At 41.3% G+C, this 24,222-nt stretch overlaps 1 protein-coding gene and 1 pseudogene across 4 annotated transcripts in view; both read left to right on the forward strand.

Annotated features, from left to right (window-relative positions):
* Positions 1-24,222, forward strand: part of UBAP2 (ubiquitin associated protein 2) — a 164,280-nt gene that overhangs the window by 53,047 nt on the left and 87,011 nt on the right. For 3 of the 4 annotated variants that reach the window (XM_064380566.1, XM_021671541.2, XM_064380569.1), the window contains exons 2-3: positions 1,860-1,999; positions 22,172-22,249. In XM_064380566.1, the coding sequence (XP_064236636.1) occupies positions 1,860-1,999; positions 22,172-22,249 (218 nt within the window). Of the gene's footprint in view, positions 1-1,859; positions 2,000-6,392; positions 6,431-22,171; positions 22,250-24,222 lie in introns of all 4 variants that reach the window. The other variant, XM_064380571.1, reaches the window with a different exon arrangement.
* Positions 468-537, forward strand: LOC135277394 (U7 small nuclear RNA; annotated as a pseudogene).

Genomic DNA, 24,222 nt, shown 5'->3' on the forward strand with positions numbered 1-24,222 from the left:
GGGTTTCACCTTGTTGACCAGGATGGTCTCGATCTCTTGACCTCGTGATCCACCCATCTCGGCCTCCCAAAGTGCCAGGATTATAGGCGTGAGCCACTGCACCCGGCTCTTCCCTTCTTAAGGCTGAAAAATTTTCCATTGTGTGTATATGTCACATTTTGCTTATCCATCATTCATTGATGGACACTTAGGAATCTTCCACGTTTTGGCTATTATGAATAATGGCACTTTGAACATGGAAATACCAAGTATCTCTTGGAGACCCTGCTTTGAAGTGTTTTTGGTGCCTACCCAGAAGTGGAATTACTGGATCATATGGTAATTCTGTTTTTGATATTTTTAAGGAACCACCATACTTTTCATGGTGGCTGCACCATTTTATATTCCCATCAGCAGTGCACAAGGGTTGTAGTTTTTGTACATCCTAGCTAATACTTTCTGTGTTTTTAAAATTAAAAAAACAATTACAATGTTATCGCTCTTTTAGAATTTGCCTAGCAGGTTTCCTGTTCTTTACTGAAAAAAAAAAAAACCCACTCTTCTGTCAAAAAAAGAAACCTTACTCCTAAAGGGTAAGAAGTAGGAATCTTATTGTTATAATCTTTTTTTTTTTTTTTTTAAATTGAGGTGGAGTTGGTCTTGCAGTGTTTTGTGGGCTGGTCTCAAACTCCTGAGCCCAAGCAGTTTTCCCACATCAGCCTCAAAATAGCTGACTGCAGGTGCATGCCACTGTGCCCAGCTTAGAATTATGTTTTGATGACATACTTAATTGTGTGCTTGACACTTAGTCGCTAGTCAATAAATATTTGTTCAACAAATCAAAGAAAATTATTATATGCACAATTTAAAAAAATATTTTATTTATTTATTTTTTGAGACAGTCTTACTCTGTCACCCAGGCTAGAGTGCAATGGCACGATCCCGGCACGCTGCAACCTCTGCCTCCCTGGTTCAAGCGGTTCTCCTGCCTTAGCCTCCTGCGCAGCTGGGATCACAGGAGCGTGCCATCACATCTGGCTAATTTTTTGTATTTTTAGTAGAGATGGGGTTTCACCATGTTAGGCCTCCCAGAGTGCTGGAATTATAGGGGGTGAGCCACTGTGCCTGGCCTGACATTTATTATTTACAGTTGAATTTTGCTTTTAGGTATAGCTTGTCTCTTGACACATTTTAAATTGGGTTATTGGCAGGTAAAATCTTGGCTGGATGCAATGTTGTTTTGGGGTTCAAGTACCAACTGCAAGTAGTATGAGGCAGATAGCATTACATGTACAGTAACTACATATAGTGATAAAATGGTTGCTCATTCAAACAGGTGGTACTTGAGATTTTTGTTTAGAATTGCTAAGATCATAAACCATAGACTTTTTAAAATTTTATTTTATTTTAGAGACAGTCTTGCTCTGTCACCCAGGGTGCAGTGGCGTGATCTCGGCTCACTGCAACCTCCGCCTCCCAGGTTCAAGCAATTCTCCTGCCTCAGCCTCCTGAGTAGCTGGGACTACAGGCTCGTGCCACCACACCCGACTAATTTTTTTTGTATTTTTATTAGAGACGGGATTTTGCCGTGTTAGCCAGGATGGTCTTGATCTTCTGACCTCGTGATCTGCCCGCCTCAGCCTCCCAAAGTGCTGGGATCACAGGCATGAGCCAACGTGCCTGGCTTACCATATTTTAGATTGCATTAGTCAAATTGGTTTAACAGATACCAGCAAAATGTAAAATCCTCAAGGACTGCTTCTTAAGAATTTGTATTCCAGAGAGCTTTTATTTTTTTATTCTATGTGTCCTTGTTTTCTTGAAGTACACACTTGTCTTTTACTGTGATTGTTTTGCTTACTATCCCTACTTTTTTGCAGATTTTCTATTTTGTACATACATTATTTTGTATATACTGTATATGATGACTTCAATGAGCAGTGACCATTGTCAAGGTGCTCGGGAAAAACCACAGATTTCAGCAGCACAATCAATGCAACCACAGAAACAAGTGGTACAGGTAAGTTTTTGTGGAACTTTTGTTTGCCTTGTTTAGAATTAAGAATATTAAGGTAGATCTTATGATTTTAATGTTTTTCTTTGTTGGAAAATTCAGGATTTTGGACCCTGTGTTTAAAAAGTAGGTAATGGCCGGTGTGGTGGCTCACGCCTGTAATCCCTGCACTTTGGGAGGCTGAGGCTGGCGGATCACTTGAGGTCAGGATTTTGAATTACTTGAGGTCAGGAGTTTGAGACCAGCATGGCCAACATCGTGAAACCCCAACTCTACTAAGAAAATACAAAAATTAGATGGATGTGGTGGCGTGCACCTGTAATCCCAGTTACTCGGGGTCTAAGGCAGGAGGATAGTTGGAACCCGGGAGGTGGAGGTTGCAGTGTTCCAAGGCGACGCACTGCACTTCAGCCTGGGAGACAGAGCAAGACTCCTTCCTATAAATAAATAAATAAATAAATAAATAAATAAATAAAAGTAGGTAATGAAGAATAGTAAGGAAAGAGGCATTGTACTTGATACAGGTACAATTGGATGTTGTTTCATGACGACTATTTAATCCTAACCTTTTCCAGGTACCTCTTAGCCACTAGGCTGCCACTGCCATCACCTCCTCCTTCTCCTCCTACTCCTCTTCTTCCTCTCCCCCTTGCCTTCCTCTGCTTCCCTTCCTCCTCCTTCCCCACTGCTTCATCATCTCCTCTCTCTCTTCTCCCTTCTATTAATTGTATCCTTGGAATGAAATATGAAAATCCAAGGTAGATGGAGAACTAATAGTCTGAAGTAGTAAAATATCTGAATTACAACAGATTTTTAAAAGCTGCTCTTGCTGGGCATAGTGGCTCATGCCTTTGAGAGGCTGAGGCAAGAGAATTGCTTGAGCCCAGGAGTTAAGAGCAGCCTGGGCAACATAGTGAGACCTTGTCTCTACAGAAAATTTAGAAATTAGCTAGGCATGGTGGCTGCCATTTGTAGTTCCAGCTATTTGGGGAGGCTGAGGTGGGAGGATTGCTTATGATGGTGCTACTGTACTCCAGCCTGGGTCACAGAGTGAGACCTTGGCTCAAAAAAACCCAAAAACCCACCTTTTCTTTCAAGCAGAAGGAACAGTGCTTGAATCTTGGAATGGCTTTTAATGATCAAGATCCATTTGAGGCCAAGTGCAGTGGGTCACTTCTGTAATCCTAGCACTTTGGTAGGCCAAGGTGGACAGATTACATGAGGTCAGGAGTTTGAGACCAGCCTAGCCAACATGGTGAAATTCTGTCTACTAAAAAATAAAAATGAAAAAATTAGCTGGGTGTGGTGGCAGGTGCCTGTAATGACAGCTACTCGGGAGGCTGAGGCAGGGAGAATTGCTTGAACTTGGTGGTGGAAGTTGTAGTTAGCCAAGATCGTGCCACTGCATTCCAGCCTGGGCCACAGAGCGAGACTCTCTCTCAAAAAAAAAAAAAAAAAAAAAAAATCTATTTGAATAAATTTTTTAATATTAAATACTGCCCTCTCCTCAATTTGGTTATATTATTATTTTGAGTGAAGTGAGATAAGTCAAATGCTAAGCTCAGTACCTGGTGCAAAATTAAGCATTATATACATGTTACTGACTAGATTGACTAAACCCTTTTTCAGAGGTAATATGCAAGTAAGTAAACTATATCCAGTTTATCTTAATTGCAGATTGATGTGACTATACTTTGATAGTTAATTAAAAGTGCTTCTTATAATCACTCATTTATACCCAAGTGCCCTGTTGATGTTAAGGGACATAGCGAGGAGACTTAACTGTTGCATTACATTTTTCAGTATGAAGTTAGTGCAGTATTTTGCTGATATTAACAGACAGATATCTTTGCTACTCAGTGCTTGATCCTAAATATACTTACTCTGATAGGCATTTATTCACAAACTGATCCAGTCCACTGATGGAGAAATTTGGAAGTTTTAGGCTAGGTCCTCCTTTTATAGTTGAATTTACTTAGGAAAAAGTTTGCTTAATGAATGGTCTTTTTTTTTTTTGTATTGTTTTTTAAATGAAGTTTTGCACTTGTTGCCTAGGCTGGAGTGCAATGACGTGTTCTCAGCTCACCACAACCTCCGCCTCCTGAGTTCAAGCAATTCTCCTGCCTAGCCTCCCGAATAGCTGGGATTACAGGCATGTACCACCACGCCTGGCTGGTTTTTGTATTTTTAGTAGAGATGGGGTTTCCCCATGTTGGTCAGGTTGGTCTCGAACTCCCGACCTCAGATGATCTGCCCACCTCGGCCTCCAAAAGTGCTAGGATTACAGGCGTGAGCCAGCATTCCCTGCTGGTAACATGTTAATTATTCAATTTTAAATGTCCAATGTTAGAGGTGTTCTGAGATAACCTTATTTAGGTTGCATGATGAAAGAGAGTTCTTTTGAGTGTGTATAAACCAGGATTTTTGTCCTGGGTCTAGCACTTACTAATTAGATGAGTAACTTAATTCTCTTTCAACCTCAATTTTTTTTTTTTTTTTTTTTTTTGAGATGGAGTCTGACTCTGTTGTCCAGGCTGGAGTGCAGTGGCTTGCTCTTGGCTTGCTGCAACCTCTGCCTTCTGTGTTCAAGAGATCCTCCTGCCTCAGCCTCCTGAGTAGCTGGGAATATGGGTGTGTGCCACCACACCTGGCTAATTTTTGTATTTTTGTAGAGAGGGGGTTTTACCATGTTGGCCAGGTTAGAAGGCTGAGGTGGGCAGGTCACTTGAGGTCAGGAATTGGTGGCACATTTCCTGACCTCAGGAATTGGTCAGAATTGGCAAATTCCTGACCTCAAGTTATCTGCCCACTTCAGCCTTCCAAACTGTCAGGATTATAGGCGTGAGCCACCTTACCTGACCGTGAACCTCAATTTTAAAAAAAAAACAACAACATTGTGAGACTTGCAGAAGAGTTTAAATAGGAGTATGAATAATTACTGAATGCCTTTCTTCCAGATTCCTCAGATGTTAAACATTTGTATCACATTTTCTGTATTCTCTTCTCTCCTTTTTCATGTAGTTTATCCCCAGACATTTGACAAGTAGTTGTGAACAAGGTGCTTCTTTACTCCTCAGTACTTCAGTGTGTATTTTTTATTTATTTATTTTTTTTGAGGCGGTATCTTGCTCTGTTGCCCAGGCTGGAGTGCAGTGGCGCAATTTCGGCTCACCACAGCCTTCACCTCCGCCTCCGTGGTTCAAGCGATTCTCCTGTCTCAGCCTCCCGAGTTGCTGGGATTACAGGCGTGCACCATCATGCCTGGCTAATTTTTGTATTTTTAGTAGAGATAGGGTTTCAATGTGTTGGCCAGGCTGGTCTCGAACTCCTGACCTCATGACCTGCCCGCCTCAGCCTCTCAAAGTGTTGGGATTACAGGTGTGAGCCATTGCATCCTGCCGGGTGTTTTTTTTTTTTTTTTTTTTTTTTTAAGAACAAAAACAAGGATCTTTTACATAATTATACAACAATTATAAAAAATTAGAAAATCTACAGACCATATTTATATTTTTTCAATGGTCCTCATAAGGCCTTTTTTTTTGGAGACAGAGTCTTGCTCTGTTGCCCAGGATGGAGTGCCGTGGCGCGATCTCAGCTCATTGCAACCTCTGCCTCATGTGTTCAAGCAATTCTTCTGCCTCAGCGTTCCGAGTAGCTGAGATTACAGGCATATGCCACCACGTCTGGCTAATTTTGTATTTCTACTAGAAATGGTTTCATCATGTTGGCCAGGCTGGTCTCGAACTCCTGACCTTAGGTGATCTGCCTGCCTTGACCTCCTGAAGTGCTGGGATTACAAGCATGAGCCACTGAGCTCAGCTATAATGTCCTTTTTAGCTAATTAGATTGTTGAACATACGTTGTATTTAGATGTCAACTCTCTTGTGAATTTCTGTGAATATTCCACCAAATTATGTGAATATTCCACAATTATGAAGTGATTATAAAAGTATTTGAAAATTATGATATACAGTGTCTTAGTAAAGGTACGGTTTCTGATCAGCTGAAAAAATATGTAAAAGTAAAGCAAAACTGTTGAACGTTAATGAGAACAGGCTAGTAGACTGTTAATAATGTTTATCTTTGGTGGTGGGCATAAATAATTCTACTTTATTATTTCCATATTTTTTCTGGGTGATAGATCTAATAAAAAAAAATTTGGATTCATTTGAAAAATTTCACGTTTTCCACTGTGAAAGTGGCTTAGGTATAAGCCATGCGAATGGATAAGAGATCCAGAGGAAGAGCTGTAGTGATGCTACTTTTCTTGGCAAGATATTTTTCAACTTGAGACGTGACCTGGTGTATGTCACTAATGTTTATTTCAGGGGAGGGTGCGCTGACCTTGCTTAACTTAAGAATTACCAGTTGATCCTGATTTTTCCTCTTTTTTCCCAAGCTGTACCGACCTCTTGACACTTCCTAGAGCTCAGCCTGGTAACTTCCCTATTATACTCTTATGTTTGGTGCTTTGTTTATCAAATATTTGTTGAATTGTTTATCAGAGAAAAATTTTTTTCTTGACTCAGGTAGGATATTTTATTATAAAGGTAAAAATTAAAGTTCTCATTGAAATTTATTTTCATAAATATGCTAGCACTAGTGTTACTGTACTGGTACTGTTAAATGGGTATTACGTGTATTGGCTATGCTTTCAAAAGTAGTCTCTGTGCCCTTTTAGGATAAAAAAGATATTACTGAAGAGAAATACAGAGTATTTTTGTCATATAATACTTAAGCTGGAAAAGCTAAGTCTGAATAAATCAGTCATTGGTATTTACCTTACATATACCAATGAATAGTGACTTTATAGTTAGAAATGTATGGGTGAAACAGTATTAGAATGATAATGTAGAAACATATAAGCTTCAGAGTGTCCCCTACAGCAAAATGCTATTATTAGTAACTATTCTGCTTGAAATATTCAGTGAGATTCTTTCACTCATCAAGTGCTTTTTTGTTAATATTTTGATCAGGTCAGTAAGTGTTTCTTTGGTTTTTAAATTGTGCACATTTACAAAGCACTGGCTATTCTCAGGCATTGTTCAAGTTTAAATATTCTGCCTTCAGAACCATTATTTGTTCCTGGTTTCCCCACTCCTCTATTACTTTTTTATACTTTTTTTTTTTTTTTTTAAAGACGTGGTTTCACCATGTTGGTCAGGCTGGTCTTGAACTCCCGACCTCAGGTGATCTGCCCACCTTGGCCTCCAAAGTGCTTGGATTACAGGCATGAGCCACTATGCCTGGCCACTTTTTTATACTTTTTCCAGAGAGATTTCAGCCACATTTCCTAACTTTGGTTTATCTTGTACTCTGACATTTCTGCATGAAATAGTTTCTGTTTGAAATGTCTTAAAACCAGGGATGTTCTTATAATAATACTGTGCAGTGAGTGGATATCCACAACTAGTCCATAATTTTCACCTTTTTTTTTTTTTTAAAATCTCTTTGTTTTAGTTCCTGTTTAACACATCTATCACCCCAAGCTGTCTACTCCACTCCTTTTCTGATCTGCCAAAATCCCTCCCCACAATACTTTTATTGTGAAAATGGTCACATATGAAGAACAGTTGAGAGTTATATAGTCAGTAGCCATGTGTTCCATTACCTTTCCATTATTTTATCTAACTTTTTAATGCTTTTCAATGTAAATGATTAGTGGTACTCTTAATCATTTCAAAATGGGTATCATTGACTAGAGTCAATCATTTGTTTATAGTCTTTTTTTTTTTTTTTTTTTTTTTTTTTTTTTTTTTTTTTTTTTTTTTTTGAGACGGAGTTTCGCTCTTGATACCCAGGCTGGAGTGCAATGGCGCGATCTCGGCTCACCGCAACCTCCGCCTCCTGGGTTCAGGCAATTCTCCTGCCTCAGCCTCCTGAGTAGCTGGGATTACAGGCACGCGCCACCGTGCCCAGCTAATTTTTTGTATTAGTAGAGACGGGGTTTCACCATGTCGACCAGGATGGTCTCGATCTCTTGACCTCGTGATCCACCCGCCTCGGCCTCCCAAAGTGCTGGGATTACAGGCTTGAGCCACCGCGCCCGGCCTTTTTTTTTTTTTTTGAGATGGAGTTTCTGCTATTGTTGTGCAGGCTGGAGTGCAATGGCGGGATCTTGGCTAACTGCAACCTCCACCTTCCAGGTTCAAGCAATTCTTCTGCCTCAGCCTCCTAAGTAGCTGGGATCACAGGCATGCACCACCACACCTGGCTCATTTTGTATTTTTAGTAGAGATGGGGTTGGCCAGGCTGGTCTTGAACTCCTGACCTAAGGTGATCCACCCGCCTTGACCTCCCACAGTACTGGGATTACAGGCGTGAGCCAGTGCACCCAGCCTTGTAGTCTTTTTAAGGTAAAATTTATATACAGATAACATTCCAAGTATATTGGGTTGTTTTTTGCCAAATACGTATTCCTGTGTAACACAATATCCTGTCAAGTTATGGAACATAATCCTTATCCTGGAAAATGCTGCTGATTTTTGTTTTAAGTTTGTTTTCTATGTACAAACATCCTGTTACCTTAGGGTTCTGGTGGTTTTCTTTATGTAGTACTGACTGCTGTCACTTGACAATCTCTTGCCCTCAACTCTCATTTCCATCTTTTTGTGTACTTCTCATTTTAGACTCTCACAGGTTCCCCATGTCTCTGATGTGAATTGTGTTCTCCTAGCTGCTTAGTCCTTATACATGTCTAGTCCCTTCAAGTATGAAATGACAGAAACATCTCCCTGTACATTCTTTCCTTCTCTTGCTATCCATACCATGCATTTTTAGACTGCTTATAAAATAACATCCTCCTTAGCTGAGGGGCAACATGATTGATGTATCGCGTCCTACACTTGACTGGTCAGTAGGAGGTCTGGGTCATTAAAAACAGCATACGGCCAGGCGTGGTGGTTCACGCCTGTAATCCAAGCACTTTGGAGGCCAAGGCAGGTGGATCACCTGAGGTTGGGAGTTCATGACCAGCCTGACCAACATGGTGAAACCCCATCTTTTAAAAAAAAAAAAAAAAAAAAAAAAAACCCAGCATAAACCTGGGTAATTTATTAAGGACACAGTGTGGAGCTGAACTGGATACCGCTTGCAATAAAATAGAAGCTGTAGGTCAGGTGCAGTGGTTCACGCCTGTAATCTTAGCACTTTGGGAGGCTGAGGTGGGAGGATTTTTTGAGCTCAGGAGTTCAAGACCAACCTGGGCAACATAGTGAAACCCTGTCGTCTCTACAAAAATTAGCTAAGCATGGTGGTGCACACCTATAGTCCTAGGTGCTTGGGAGGCTGAGGCAGGAGAATTGCTTAAGTGTGGGAGGCAGAGGTTGCACTGAGCCAAAATCGTTCCACTGTACTCTAGCCTGGGCGATGGAAATAAAATTCTGTCTTCAAAAAGAAAAAAATGATTTTTTCACTCTCTACTTTTCTATTTTCCATTTATTTCCACTGTAGTCTCTATTCTTATTTTCTGCTTACTTTGGGATTAGTTTGCTCTTCTTTTTCTAGTTTCGTAAGGTGTACAGTTAGATTATTGATTTGAAGTCTTTTTTTGGTCTGTTTTAGAGACAGTCTCACTCTGTCACCCAGGCTGGAGTGAAGTGGCATGATCTAGGCTCACTGCAACCTCTGCCTCCCAGGTTCAAGTAATTCTTGTGCCTCAGCCTTCCAAGTAGCTGGGATTACAGGCGCCTGCCACTACGGCCTACTAATTTTTTATATTTTCAGTAGAGACAGGGTTTTACCATGTTGCCCAGGCTGATCTCAAACTCTTGAGCTTAGGCAGTCCACCTGCCTCAGCCTCCCAAAGTGCTAGGATTACAGACGGGAGGCACCGGGGCCAGCCTGAAGTTCCTTTTTAATGTCATTTTCAGTTGTAAATTTTCCTCTAAGCACTACTTTCATTGCATCCCTTAACTTTTGGTTTTTGGTATGTCTTTATTTTCCTTTATCTCAAAGTGTTGTGTTATTTCCTTTTTGATTTCTTCTTTGACTCTTAAGTCTCGTTCGCTTTATTTTATTTTTATTTTTTTATTTTTTATTTTTATTTTTTATTTTTTGAGACGGAGTTTCGCTCTTGTTACCCAGGCTGGAGTGCAATGGCGCGATCTCGGCTCACCGCAACCTCCGCCTCCTGGGTTCAGGCAGTTCTCCTGCCTCAGCCTCCTGAGTAGCTGGGATTACAGGCATGCGCCACCACGCCCAGCTAATTTTTTGTATTTTTAGTAGAGACGGGGTTTCACCATGTTGACCAGGATGGTCTCGATCTATTGACCTTGTGATCCACCCGCCTCGGCCTCCCAAAGTGCTGGGATTACAGGCGTGAGCCACTGCGCCCGGCCCTATTTTTATTTTTATTTATAGAGATGGGGTGTCACCATGTTGGCCAGGTTGGTCTAGAACTCCTGACCTTAGGTGATCCACCCATCTCGGCCTCCCAAAGTGTTGAGATTACAGGCGTGAGCCACTGCGCGCAGCCCTCTTTCTCTCTTTGTAGTTAAAAAAATTTACAGTAAAATACACTTAACATAAAATGTATCGTTTTAACTGTGTTTACAGGACCAATTTGGTGCATATACCTCTTCCTGCTTTAGTGATTTATTAAAGACTCACTTCTTTTTGTTGTTGTTGTTTTTTTTTTTTTTTTTTTTTTTTTTTTTTTTTTTTGAGATGGCGCGATCTCGGCTTACTGCAACCTCTGCCTCCCGGGTTCAAGCAATTCTCCTGCCTCAGCCTCCCAAGTAGCTGGGACTACAGGCGCGTGCCACCATGTCCCGCTAATTACTGTATTTTTAGTAGAGACAGGGTTTCACCATGTTGACCAGGATGGTCTCGATCTCTTGACCTCGTGATCCACCTGCCTCAGCCTCCCAAAGTGCTGGGATTATAGGCGTGAGCCACTGCGCCCAGCCTGTTTTCATCTTTTAAGACTCATTTCTTTTGTGAATTCTTTTTCCCACTACAACTTTATTTATTTCTGTTTCATCATTTCATGATAATTATGTGCTTCACAAATTTTGAACAGAATAGACAGATTCTTGGGAGTGAATATTCCATAGGACCTTCCATAATTTGAAAATACACATAATCCAGGACAAATCCAAATAATAGAGTGTATTTAAAATTTGATTTTTGAACTTTTTATTGTAAAATAAGATACAAATACACAAACTTCCAAACACATAGCTTAATGAATTAGGTGAGCTCATTAAGGGCTGAGTTTTCTGGCCAAGAAGGAAAGCTTTGCCAGCAAACCCAGAAACTCTCCATATTCCATCTCAGTTCCACTCCCCCCCTGCCCCCAGACCAACTCTCGCTTTGTCACCCAGGCTGGAGTGTAGTGGTGCAATCTCAGCTCACTTCAATCTCTGCCTCCCGGGTTCAAGTGATTATCCCACCTCAACCTCCCAAGTAGCTGGGATTACAAGCACCCGCTATCATGCCTGGCAAATTTTTGTATTTTTAGTAGAGACGGGGTTTCACCATGTTGGCCAGGCTGGTCTGGAACTCCCAACCTCAGGTGATCAGCCTACGTTGGCCTCCCAAAGTGCTGGGATTACAGGCATGAGTCACCGTGTCAGGCTTTTTTTTTTTTTTTTTTTTTTTTGTAAGACAGTATCTCAGTTGCCCAGGCTCCTGGAGTGCAGTATCACAATCATGGCTAATTGGCATGGCAGTCTTGATCTCTTGGGCTCAAGTGATCCTCCCACTTCAGTCTCCTGAGTAATTGGTACTACATGTGCATACCACCATGCCCAGCTAATTTTTTATTTTTAGTAGAGATAAGGTTTCTCTATGCTTTCCAGGCTGGTCTCCTGGGCTCAAGCAATCCACCTGCCTCAGACTGCCAAAGTACTGAGATTACAGATGTGAACCACTGTGCCCAGCCACATCTCAATTTTAATGCCTGCCTTCTCTCCAAAAGTGACTGCTGTTCTGACCCTTGAAGCTCGTAGAATTTTGTTATCCAAGTACATCCCGAGACACAATTGTTTAGTCTTGTTCATTAAGAAGAAAGTCAGGGCTGGGCGTGGTGGCTCATGCGTGTAGTCTTAGCACTTTGGGAGGCTGAGGCAGGCAGATTGCCTGAGCTCAGGAGTTCAAGACCAGCCTGGGCAACACAGTGAAACCCTGTCTCTACTAAGATACAAAAAATTAGATAGGCGTGGTGGCATATGCCTGTAGTCCCAGCTACTTGGAAGACTGAGGCAGGAGAATTGCTTGAACCAAGGGAGGCAGAGATTGTAGTGAACTGAGATCACAGCACTGCTTTCCAGCCTGGGTGACAGAGTGAGAATGTCGGAATCTGTCTCCAAAAAAAAAAAAAAATCACAACTGTCATAATCTGTAGGTTCCTCCTCCATTCCGTCTTTTACTTTTCTCTGTTTTCTGTTGAAGAACCTGGGGTATTTAACCTGTAGAGTTTATCACAATCTGACTGTTATTGATTGTATATTGATGGAGAAGTTTATAATGTTACTTCATTCTCTGTATTTCTTACTAAATCATAGCACAATCCATGCTTTTGATCAGACTCATATTTGATATTCTTACCTTCCATCAAGAAGCACATAATATCTGGTTGTTTCTCTGTGTGATAGTAAGTGATATTTGGCATTTAATTAAAGTAATTCATTGGGATTTGCAATGTGATGTGATGACAATTTTACCATTTAAAATACAGGTTTATGGAGTTATAATTGACACAATAAACTCTATCAAGTGTACAATTTGATTTTTTTTTTTTTTTTAAAGAAACAGGGTTGGCTGGGCGCGGTGGCTCATGTCTGTAATCCCAGCACTTTGGGAGGCCAAGGCAGGCGGATCATGAGGTCAAGAGATCGAGACCATCCTGGCCAACACGGTGAAACCCCATCTCTACTAAAAATACAAAAAAATTAGCTGGGTGTGGTGGCACGTGCCTGTGGTCCCAGCTACTTGGGAGGCTGAGGCGGAAGAATCGCTTGAACCCAGTAGGTGGAGGTTGCAGTGAGCCGAGTTTGCGCCACTGCACTCCAGCCTGGCGACAGAGCAAGACTCCCATCTCAAAAAATAGAAGAAAAAAGAAAAAAAAAAAAAGAAACAGCGTTTCGCTCTGTCACCCAGGCTGGAGTACGGTGGTGCGGTCTTGGCTCACTGCAACCCGCGTCCCTCAAACTGTACTCCCAACTCAGCTTCCTGAGTAGCTGGGACCACAGGCACACATCACAGTGCCTGGCTACTTTTTTGTATTTTGGGTGGAGACGGGGTCTTGCCATGTTGCCCAGGCTGACCTGGAACTCCTGAGCTCAAGTGGTCTGCCTGCCTTCACCTCCCGAAATGTTGGGATTACAGGTGTGAGCCACTGTGCCTGACCAATTTGATAATTTTTGACATAAGAAATAATTACCACAGTAAATAGGGAACATACTCATTACCCTAAAAGTTTTCCTTGTACCCTTTAGTAATTCCTTCCTACTGCCTTCTTTGTCTCCTAGTAACTACTGACTGCTTTCCTTTACTAGATTAGTTTACATTTCTTAGAGTATTATATAAACGACTCCTTTTACTAAGCATAATTATTTTGAGATTTATCAGTGTTGGATCTATTAGTAGTTTATTCCTTTTTATTTCTGATTTATATTTCACTTTATGGATATACCACCATTTGTTCATTTATCTGTTCACACACATTTGTGGTCTTTGCAGTTTTTGACTATTACAAATCTGCTATAGACATTTGTGTACAAGTCTTTGTATGGATCCACACATGCACTTTTGGAATGATACTAAGTATGTGTATGTTTAACTTCTTAAGAAATTGCTGCCAAGCACGGTGGCTCACGCCTGTAATCCTAGCACTTTGGGAGGCTGAGGCGGGTGGATCACCTGAGATCAGGAGTTCAAGACCAGCCTGGCCATCATGGTGAAACCCTATCTTAATAAAAATACAAAAATTAGCCAGGCGTGGTGGTGCATGCCTGTAATCCCAGCTACTTGAGAGGCTGAGGCAGGAGAATTGCTTAAACCTGGGAGGTGGATGTTGCAGTGAGCTGAGATCGCACCATTGCACTCCAGCCTGGGCAACAGAGTAAGACTTCATCTAAAAAAAAAAAAAAGAAAAATTGCTAGATCAGGCATGGTAGCTCACACTTAGAATCCTAGCACTTTGGGAGGCCAAGGTGGGTGGGTAGATCACTTGAGCCCAGGAGTTTGAGACAAGCCTAGACAACATAGCGAAACCTTGTCTATACAAAAATTCCTTGGATATGGTGGCCTGCACCTGTAGTCCCAGCTACTCAGGATGCTGAGATGGGAGGATTGCTTGAGCCCTGGGAGGTGGAGGTTGCAGTGAGCAGAGATTGCGCCACTCCACTCCAGCCTGGGTGACAGAATGAGACCCTGTCCAAAAAAGAAAAAAATTGCTAAACCGTTTTCCAAAGTGGTTGTACCATTTGCTTTTCTGCCAGCAGTGTTCCACTAATTCTGCTGGCAAAAAGTCCTCACCAACACTTGGTTGCTATCCCTAGTGTTTTGGATTGGTGTAAAGGTAGGCAGTGAAATAAAATGAAGAGTCTAGAAATAAACCCACTCATGTTGATGACCAATTTTTGAGAGTCAAAGGCAAGGTAGAGGGGGAAAGGATGGCCTCTTCAATAAAAAGCATGGGAACTATTATATATGCATATTTGGAAACACTCATAAATACAAAAATTAAAATGGGTCATAGACTGAAAACCCCAAGCTTAAAGTTGACAGAACAAAATATGGGAGAAAATCTTGATGCTATTGGGTTAGTCAAAGATTTCCTAGATGTAGCAAAAAAGGCATGATCCATAAAAGAACAAATGGAGAAATTGGACTTTAGCAAAACTGAAAACATACAGTTTCAAGGGATTGTTCAGAGAACGGTTTCAAAAGATTGTTCAGAGAATGGAAAGACAAGCCACAGATTGGGAGAAAAATCTTTGCATCTGATGCAGGACTTGTCACAAACTTTTGAAACAATAAGGAAATAACACATTTTACAAAGGACGAAAAGTGGGGCATGGTGGCTCATGCGTGTAATCTCAGCACTTTGGGAGGCTGAGGCAGGAGAATTGCTTGAATTCAGGAGTTCAGGTGCAATACAAATATAGTGAAACCTTGTACCCACTAGAAATAAAAAAGAAAATTGGCCGAACAGGGTGGCAGGAGCCTGTAGTCCCAGCTGCTTGGGAGGCTGAGGTTGGACAGTTGCTTCAGCCCAGGAGGCTGAGGCTGCAGCGAGCTGTGATTGTGCCATTGCACTCCAGCCTGGGTGACAGAGTAGGACCCTTGTCTCAAAAAAGGACAAAAGATTTGAATGAAATTTCACTCAGGAAGGTTGTGTTGCAAATAAGTAGGTGAAAAGATCCTTTACCTCATTAGCTTAGGGAAATCCGTGTTAAAATCATAAAAACATGCCAATACAAAATGTGTTAGAAAATATATGTCATTTCTTTTTCATTTGTCACATGGATATTTACATAAAAAGATTGTTTCCTGATAGGCGTGGTGGCTCACTCCTGTAGTCTCAGCACTTTGGGAGTCTGAGATGGGAGGATTGCTTGAGACCAGGAGTTTGAGACCAACCTGGGCAACATGTTGAGACCTGTCTCTACAAAAAATACAAACTTTTTATACTGTTTGGTAGGATAAGTGCTTGAATCTCTCGGCTTACCAAATAATAAAAAACATTTTGAACTGGGACATGGTGGCTCACACCTGTAATCTCAACACTTTGGGAGGCTGATGTGGAAGGATTGTTTGAGCTCAGGAGTTTGAGACCATCCTGGACCAAATAGCAAGACCCTGTCTCTATAAAAAATATTTTTAAAAAAATTTATAAGAAAAAAACTTTTTGGTTGGATGTGGTGGTTCGTGTCTGTAATTCCAGCACTTTGGAAGGCTGAGGCAGGCAGATCACCTGAGGCCAGGGGTTTGAGACCAGCCTGGCCAACATGGCAAAACCCCGTCTCTACTAAAAATACAAAAATTAGCAGGCCATGGTGGTGTGGTGTGCTGTGCACTTGTAATCCCAGCTACTTGAAGGCTGAGGCATGAGAATTGCTTTAACCTGGGAGGCAGAGGTTGCAATGAGCTGAGATTGTGCCACTGCGTTCCAGCCTGGGTGACAGAGCAAGATTCTGTCTTAAAAAACCAAACAATTTTTTTTGGGAAAAATTATTTTGGAATAATTTTAAGAGTTGTAAAAAAGTTGCAAAGGACAATACAGAGAGAGATTGAAATATTCACCCGTCTTTCCTGAATGTTAACTTTTTACATAAAGGATTGCCTAACCTTTTCTGTAAAGTGTTAGATAGTCCTAGGTGAACCTAGGTGAACTACGCAACTAAATGCAACTATGTTGCATTTTTATTTTATTACGTTTTTAAGACAGGGTCTCATGCTCACCCAGCTGGGAGTATAGTGGTAGCTACATAGCTCACTGCAACCTCATACTTCTTGCAACCTCATAGCTCACTGCAGCCTCCTGCCTCTGCCTCCCAAGTAGCTGGGACTACAGGCAGGTGGTACCATTCCTGGCTAGTTAAAAAAGTTTTTTGGAGACAGTGTCTTTCTATGTTGCTCAGGCTGGTCTCAAACTCTTAGGCCCAAGTGATCTTCTCACCTCGGCTTTCCAAAGTGTTGGGATTACAGGTATGAGCTGCTCTGTGTGCGTGTGTATGTGTGTGTGAGTATGTTTTGAGATAGTCTTGCTCTGTTGCCCAGGCTGGAGTACAGTGACATTATCTCAGCTCACTGCAACCTCTGCATCCTGGGTTCAAGTGATTCTCCTGCCTCAGCCTCCTGAGTATCTGGGATTACAGGTATGCACCACCATGCCCAGCTAATTTTTTGTAGTTTTAGTAGAGATGGGGTTTCACCATTTTGGCCAGGCTGGTCTTGAACTCCTGACCTCAAGTGTTCCATCTGCCTCAGCCTTTCAAAGTGCTGGGATTGCAGGCTTGAACCCCTGTGCCCAAGCCCTATTTTTGTTTTTTAATAATGTTAAAATGTTAAAAACTTTTCTTAGCTGGCACGCCATATAAAAACAGATCCTAGGCCATAGTTTACTAATCTCTGTCTGGTGTGATCATTTGTTAAGACTAAGATAACATTGCCACAATATTATTAACTAAACATAGACCTTATTTGAATTTTACTAGCTTTTCCACTAATGTCCCTTTCCTGTTCCAGGATCCAATCCAGTTAGTACTTAGTCTTCTTTGTCTCTTCTGGTCTGTGATAGTTTTTTCATTTTTTCTTGTTTTTCATGACCATGACATTTTTGAAGAGCATATTTCATATTTTTTTTGGATAATTTATGGGTTATAATTTATCATCTTGCAAAGGTGAATAATTTGTATTAAAAAATATTATTATAAGGGTCAGGTGTGGTGGCTTACGACTGTAATCACAACATTTAGGGAGGCTAAGGCGGGTGGATCACCCGATTGTGCCACTGTACTCCAGCTTGACTAGCACACTGAAACCCTGTCCTAAAAAAAAAAAAAAAAAAAAAGTAGCACCTATGCAATGGATTGTTATGTAGCATTAAACCTGATATAGACATCCATAGTAAATTGTGTGAGTGAGTGATTTTACACATTAGTATGTTAAATATTCTGCTTTTGATAAAAGAGGAAAGTAGCCAGGCATGGTGGCTCATGCCTGCAATTCCAGCTCTTTGGGAGGCAGAACTGGGAGGATTGCTTGCATTTAGGAGTTCAAGATGAGCCTGGGCAACACAGTGGGATCTTGTCTCTACCAAAACAAAAAGAAAAAAAATTAGCCAAGCATGGTGGCTGCCATGGTTGCTACTCAGGAAGCTGAGGTCAGACGGTTGCTTGAGCCTGAGAAGTCAAGGCTGTGGTGAAGCTGTGATTGTGCCACTGCATTCTAACCTAGGCCACAGAGCGAAACCTTGTCTCAAAAAAAAAAGTGAAAAATATATAAATACCAAATACATAAATAGTTCAGTGTTAGATGGTCACCTTATGGGTTTCTCAATTTTTCTTGTGTTTGACATGTAAAACTTGTAATTTAAGAAACTTTAATGATGGGAAGGGATAAACATCAGTGGTGCTTGGTATGGAACAAGGGTGCCTGAATCTGCTGGATAATGAGCATGGTACATTGTTTAGGTTTGAAACTCAGGGAGTGGAAAATAATAGTATTAGGAAAAATGGGCAAATTCCTCGTACAGACTTCTAGCAACAGGGATACCAACAGACCACCTTCATTTTGTGAAAATTGATTACATGAATTGGAGTTATCTTGTCATACCCACCTAAATTTAGAGTCAGTGGACCAAGGTGGTAAAAAAGTGCTTGGGGCACAAAGCACCTGCCCAGGGATTATATTGCAAGGCAGCTGCCACAATGACCTGCTGTAACCTTAAATCCAGTTTTACCTAGTAGCTGTTGAGATGAACTCTTGTGACGCTAAGTCTAGTTTTACCAGCTGTCTTCACTTACCAATCAGAGCTTACCAGCTCCCGAAAGGTTGAGTGGTTCCAATGAGTTTTCCCTCCCTGTCCCCCTCCCTCTCCCCCTTCACCCTCCCCCTTCCCCCCTCCCCCTTCCTCCCCTTCTTTTCCTTCCTCCTCTTCCTTCCTCCCTCCCCTTCCATCCTTCCCTTCCTCCCTCCCCTTCCTCCCTCCCCTTCCATCCTCCCCTTCCTTCTTCCCCTTTCTCCCTCCCCTTCCTCCCTCTCTCCTTCCTCCCTCTCCTTCCTCCCTCCCCTTCCTCCCTCCCCTTCCTCCCCTTCCTTCTTTCCTTTCTTTTTCTTTCTTTCTCACTCTTGTTTCCCAGGCTAGAGTGCAATGGCGTGCGTGATCTCGGCTCACCCCAACCTCTGCCTCCTGGGTTCAAGTGATTCTCCTGCCTCAGCCGTCTGAGTAGCTGGGATTACAGGCATGTGCCACCAAGCCCAGCTAATTTTGTATTTTTAGTAGAGATGAGTTTCTCCCTGTTGGTCAGGCTGGTCTCGAACTCCTGACCTCAGGTGATCTGCCCGCCTCAGCCTCCCAAAGTACTGGGATTACAGGTGTGAGCCTCTGCGCCTGGTGTTCCAATGAGTTTTCTTTCAAAACAATATGTCATATTTCTTTCTCTAATAAAACTCCCAACTTTGTCTTTGTTGTTTGGGTACACTGAAGGCTACCCTTGTATATATGTATGTTCTGGACTGCAATCCTACTTTTTTTTTTTTCTTTTTTGAGACAAAGTCTTGCTCTGTTGCCCAGGCTGGAGTAGGGTGGCGCGATCTCGGCTCTCTGCAACCTCCGCCTCCTGGGTTCAGTCGATTCTCTTGCCCCAGCCTTTGGAGTAGTTGGGATTACAGATGCGTGCCACCACACCTGGCTAATTTTTCTATTTTTTGTAGAGATGGAGTTTCACCAGTTGGCCAGGCTGGTCTTGAACTCCTTAGCTCAGGTGATCCACACACATGCTTTGGCCTCCTAAAATGTTGGGAATACAGGTGTGAGCCACCACATTGGCCGCAGTCCTACTTCTTACATATTCTTCTGAAATAAAAGCTTCTTTACTTAGAGATTTGTTTCTATATTTTTGACTTTAACAGTTCATAATAAGTTGCCATTACTTCAAACCCAAATGTATAATGTGGAAATGCTATCTTTTAAAAACTCATCTTTCCCTTTGCTTTTCCCTTTTACTTCATCTAGTTTTCACGACATTGGCACTCTTGGCTGTGGCACTGGGACTTCTTGGTTGGTTATGGCTCAGAAAAATGATTGTCTGATTTAGGGGTAGTGAGAGTATATGTAAGGTTCTTACATGTACAGGGAGCCATTGAGGTAAGATAATTCAGTAATTCAGTAAGCACAGACACTGAATTTCTGTACCAATGTCTTTCTGGGTATAATGTAGCAGTATTGCAGAGTTAAACTGAGGTCTCAGCAGGCGTAGGTTGGGATGAACAGGCCAAAGGACCTGGAGTTTGTGTAATCACCCACCCACATGGATTGGAAAAGCCTTTTGAAAAGTGCTCTCAAATGCAAAAAATGTCAACAACTCTCCATTATCCCACTTTAGTCAATATTATTTGAAATGAATGTATATAAAAAATTGAAAAAAAAAGCTGTTTATTAGTTCTTTATGGCTTTTTTTCTCTAAGGTCTTTTCGTAAACTGTTCAGCTTTTTAAATATTTGCGTTGGGAGTTAGTACTTAGACTTGGTTAACAAGGCAACTTAAACTATTTTGAGTAATTTTAGATTTAGTAGAGTTAATACAGATTGTTCCTGTATATTCCTCACCTAATTTCTCTGTTGTAATAATTATGGTACCTTTGTTAAATTTAGGAAACCAGATTGGCATATTACAAAGTCACTCCACAAAAGATTAACTTTCTTTAGAACTTTTCTTATTTTTTGTTGCTAAAAACATCAGAAAACAAAACTTTTTTAAGTAATTTGATTAAAAAATATTTTGAGTGACAAAAGTAACTGGAAGTAAGTTTTTTGCATATAGCCAGATGTGGTGGTGCGCACCTGTAGTTCAAGCTACATAGGAGGCTGAGGAAGCAGGATCCCTTGAACCCAGGTATTGGAGGCTGCAGTGAGCTATGATAGCATCACTGCATTGCAGCCTGAGGGGACAGAACCAGACCCTATCACCCTATCTTTAAAAATTTAATAAATACATAAGTAAAAACTTAAGTTGTAATTTAGGCCGGGCATGGTTGCTCACGCCTGTAATCCCAGCACTTTGGGAGGCCAAGGCAGGTGGATCACCTGAGGTCAGGAGTTTCAGACTAGCCTGGCCAACATAGCAAAACCCTGTCTCTACTAAAAATACAAAAACTAGCTGGGCATGGTGGCTCATGCCTGTAATCTGAGCTACTCAGGAGGCTGAGGCAGGAGAATTGCTTGAACCTGGGAGGCAGAGGTTGTGGTGAGCCGAGATCGAGCTATTGAACTCCAGCCTGGGTAACAGCACGAGACTCCATCTCAGAACAAAAAAACAAAGATTTCATGAAGAGAGTAACTTTTCCCGGATGTAGTGGCTCACACCTGTAATTCCAACACTTTGGGAGGCTGGGGTGGGAGGATCACTTGAGCCCAGGAGTTCAAGACCAACCTGGGCAACATAGTGAGACCCTGTCTCTTAGAAAAAAAAAAATTATTGTGTATAAAAAAGATGAAATGACTTAAAAAAAATATATATATATATGAGACAGAGTCTTGCTCTGTTGCCAGGCGCTAGGCTGGAGTGCAGTGGCGCGATCTCGGCTCACTGCAACCTCCGCCTCCTGGGTTCAAGCAATTCTCCTGCCTCAGCCTCCCGAGTAGCTGGGACTAAAGGTGCGTGCCACCACGCCCAGCTAATTTTTGTATTTTTAGTAGACCGGGTATCGCCATGTTGGCCAGGATGGTCTCGAACTCCTGACCTCGTGATCTGTCCGCCTTGGCCTCCCAAAGTACTGGGGTTACAGGCGTGAGCCACCATGCCCGGCCCTAAAAATATTTTTAATTTAGCAAAATGCAGCTTTTTCTCTTCAGAACTGACCAACCTACCTTTTTTAGACCTGACAGCAGACTTTTGTTGACACAAAGTCTGGTTCTAAGCCTGTGTCTGGGCAGTTTGCATTACTTTTTATTTTTTATTTTATTATTTTTTGCATACCAACTATCTCTCAAGATTTCATTACCTTTTAAACCTTTTTTTTTTTTTTTTAATCTTTTTTAAATTAAATAGAGACAGAGTCTCGCTATGTTGCCCAGGCTAGTTTAGAACTCCTGGGCTTAAGCAGTTCTCCTACCTTGGCTTCCCAAAATATTGGGATTACAGGCATGAAACACCATGCCCCGCAAAGATTTCATTATTTTTTGTTCTGCCTTCTCTTGTGTTGATTTCCTCCACCCTGTCAAGGGAAAGAAAATTGAAATAAGTCACATGCCTAGTTAAGATGAACAATAACTTCAGGTCATTTGGTCAAAGGTATGGGTGCTTTAAGTACTTAATTTGATGCTTGTTTTTCCTATGGGAACAGGTTATATATATATATGGTTGAGAGGCCTAAATTGAGGGTCTTTTATTTGTTGTTACTTAGTAGTTCTAGTGCTTGAGAGCCTTATCTATTTGACCCAGATTTTGGAATCTAACTTATGCTTTTGGTGCTCACATCCTTAACAATTGTATGTGCTTTCCAGGCAACAGCTGAACAGATGCGTCTCGCTCAAGTGATCTTTGATAAGAATGATTCAGATTTTGAAGCTAAAGTTAAGCAGGTATGTTTCTGGCAAAGGATATCATCATTTTTGTAATCTATTTTGATTGTGCCTAAAAATACAATTTCAGGCCAGGCATAGTGGCTCAGGCCTGTAATCCCAGCACTTTGGGAGGGTGGGGTGGGTGGATCACCAGAGGTCAGGTGTTTGAGACCAGCCTAGCCAACATGGTGAAACCCCATCTCTACTAAAAATATAAAAATTAGCCAGGCATGGTGGCACGTGCCTGTAATCCCAGCTACTCAGGAGGCTGAGGCAGGAGAATTGCCTGAACCCAGGAGGCAGAGGTTGCGGTGAGCCAAGATCACGCCATTGCAGTCCAGCCTGGGTAACAAGAGCGGAACTCCGTCTCAAAAAAAAAAAAAAAAAAAGAAAAAAATTAGCCAGGCATGGTGGCGGACACCTGTAGTCCCACCTACTCTGGAGGCTAAGGCAGAGAATTGTTTTATCCCAGGAGGTGGAGGTTGCAGTGAGCCAAGATTGTGCCATTGCACTCCAGTCTGGACTTCAGAGTATGACTCTGTCTCCAAAATAATAATAATAATAATAATAATAATAATTTCAGTAAATATTTTTGTTTTAAAGTATTACTTCTGGCTTCTAGTCTCACCTGAAATCTGTGTATTAGATTTTGGACTTGTGATTAAGTACCTTTATTGGTGGGCAAGTGAAGGAATTGAATATGTTCATCCACCTTATAATACAGTCTTTCTTAGTTATTAGTGTTTATATGTGAACATTGAGCCAGACGTTTCTGTAAACACACTGAGATTTTCCTATACCTGTGCATAGAAAGTATATCTAGCCTTTGGCACATTCTCTGGGAATTTTGTTTAATTTTGGGGATGAATTGAATTGCCTTAAAATTTTTTTTTTTTTTTTTTTTTTTCATAGAGACATGGTCTTGCTCTGTTGTCCAGGCTGGAGTGCCTTGGTGCAATCATAGCTCACTGCAGCCTCAGACTCCTAGGCTCATGCTATCCTGCTGCCTCAGTCTCCTGAGTAGCTATGACTACAGATGTGCATCACCATGCCCAGCTAATTTTTAAAATATTTGTAGAGACAGAGTCCTGCAATGTTGCCTAGGCTGGTCTTGAACTCCTGGCCTCAAGCAATCTGCCTTGGCCTCCCAAAGTGTTGGGATTATAGGATTATTGTATCTGGCCTGAATTGCCATTTCAAACATGGTTGTGATTTCATACTCTTGTTGGAAAAATATAAAATTAAATTTTAGGATAATATCTGCATTTCAAACTTTAATAAGAGGTATTTTTAATAACTTAATCTTAAGTTCCAACTCTTTGCTGACTTCCTTTCTTATCAAGATTCTAGAAATCAAGCTGTAACCCTTACCTCAGTGCCAGATATTCCAACTCTTGGTAGATGTCATCTAATAATTGGTCTCACAATGAAATCTTGCCTTGTCTCACAAGAAATCATTCATTTCCTTCTCTGGAATGAGATCTTTGTACAGTTTGAGATATACTTCTATATATTGTATTGCCTTTTATCTGAATAGTATAGATAGAACATTGGCCCAGGAGTTCAGAGATTTAAGTTCTAACTTTAGTTCTGTCTGTTAGTAATCTGATCATTGGGGAAATTTTCATTCTGACCATGTTTCTTAAAAATTGCATGTTGCAGGCATTCAGTTAGTACAGATCATTGATAAAAACGAGACCTTTATTAGTAGCTATTCAAAGACTGAAGCATCAGAAGGCTATAGAGTATGTAGAACTTTTGCTGCTTGATAAAATGAAAAGATGAAAGCAAGGAGGCCAAATGGTATAGTGCAGATCTGTGATTATGAGATCAGGAGACCTGAGTTCTAGACAGGGTTTGCTATTAATTACCTTTGTGACCATAGACAAATCACTTGATGTGTTGGGGTCAAGCTGTTTTGAACTTCAACTGGTACATATTAAAATAGTTAAATGTAGTTAAAATATAATAGATATTTAAATCATAGGTTT

This window comes from Aotus nancymaae, unplaced genomic scaffold (genome assembly GCF_030222135.1).
Source record: "Aotus nancymaae isolate 86718 unplaced genomic scaffold, 86718_ANA_hifiasm-v0.15.2.pri h1tg000003l, whole genome shotgun sequence".
Classification (NCBI taxonomy): Eukaryota; Metazoa; Chordata; class Mammalia; order Primates; family Aotidae; genus Aotus; species Aotus nancymaae.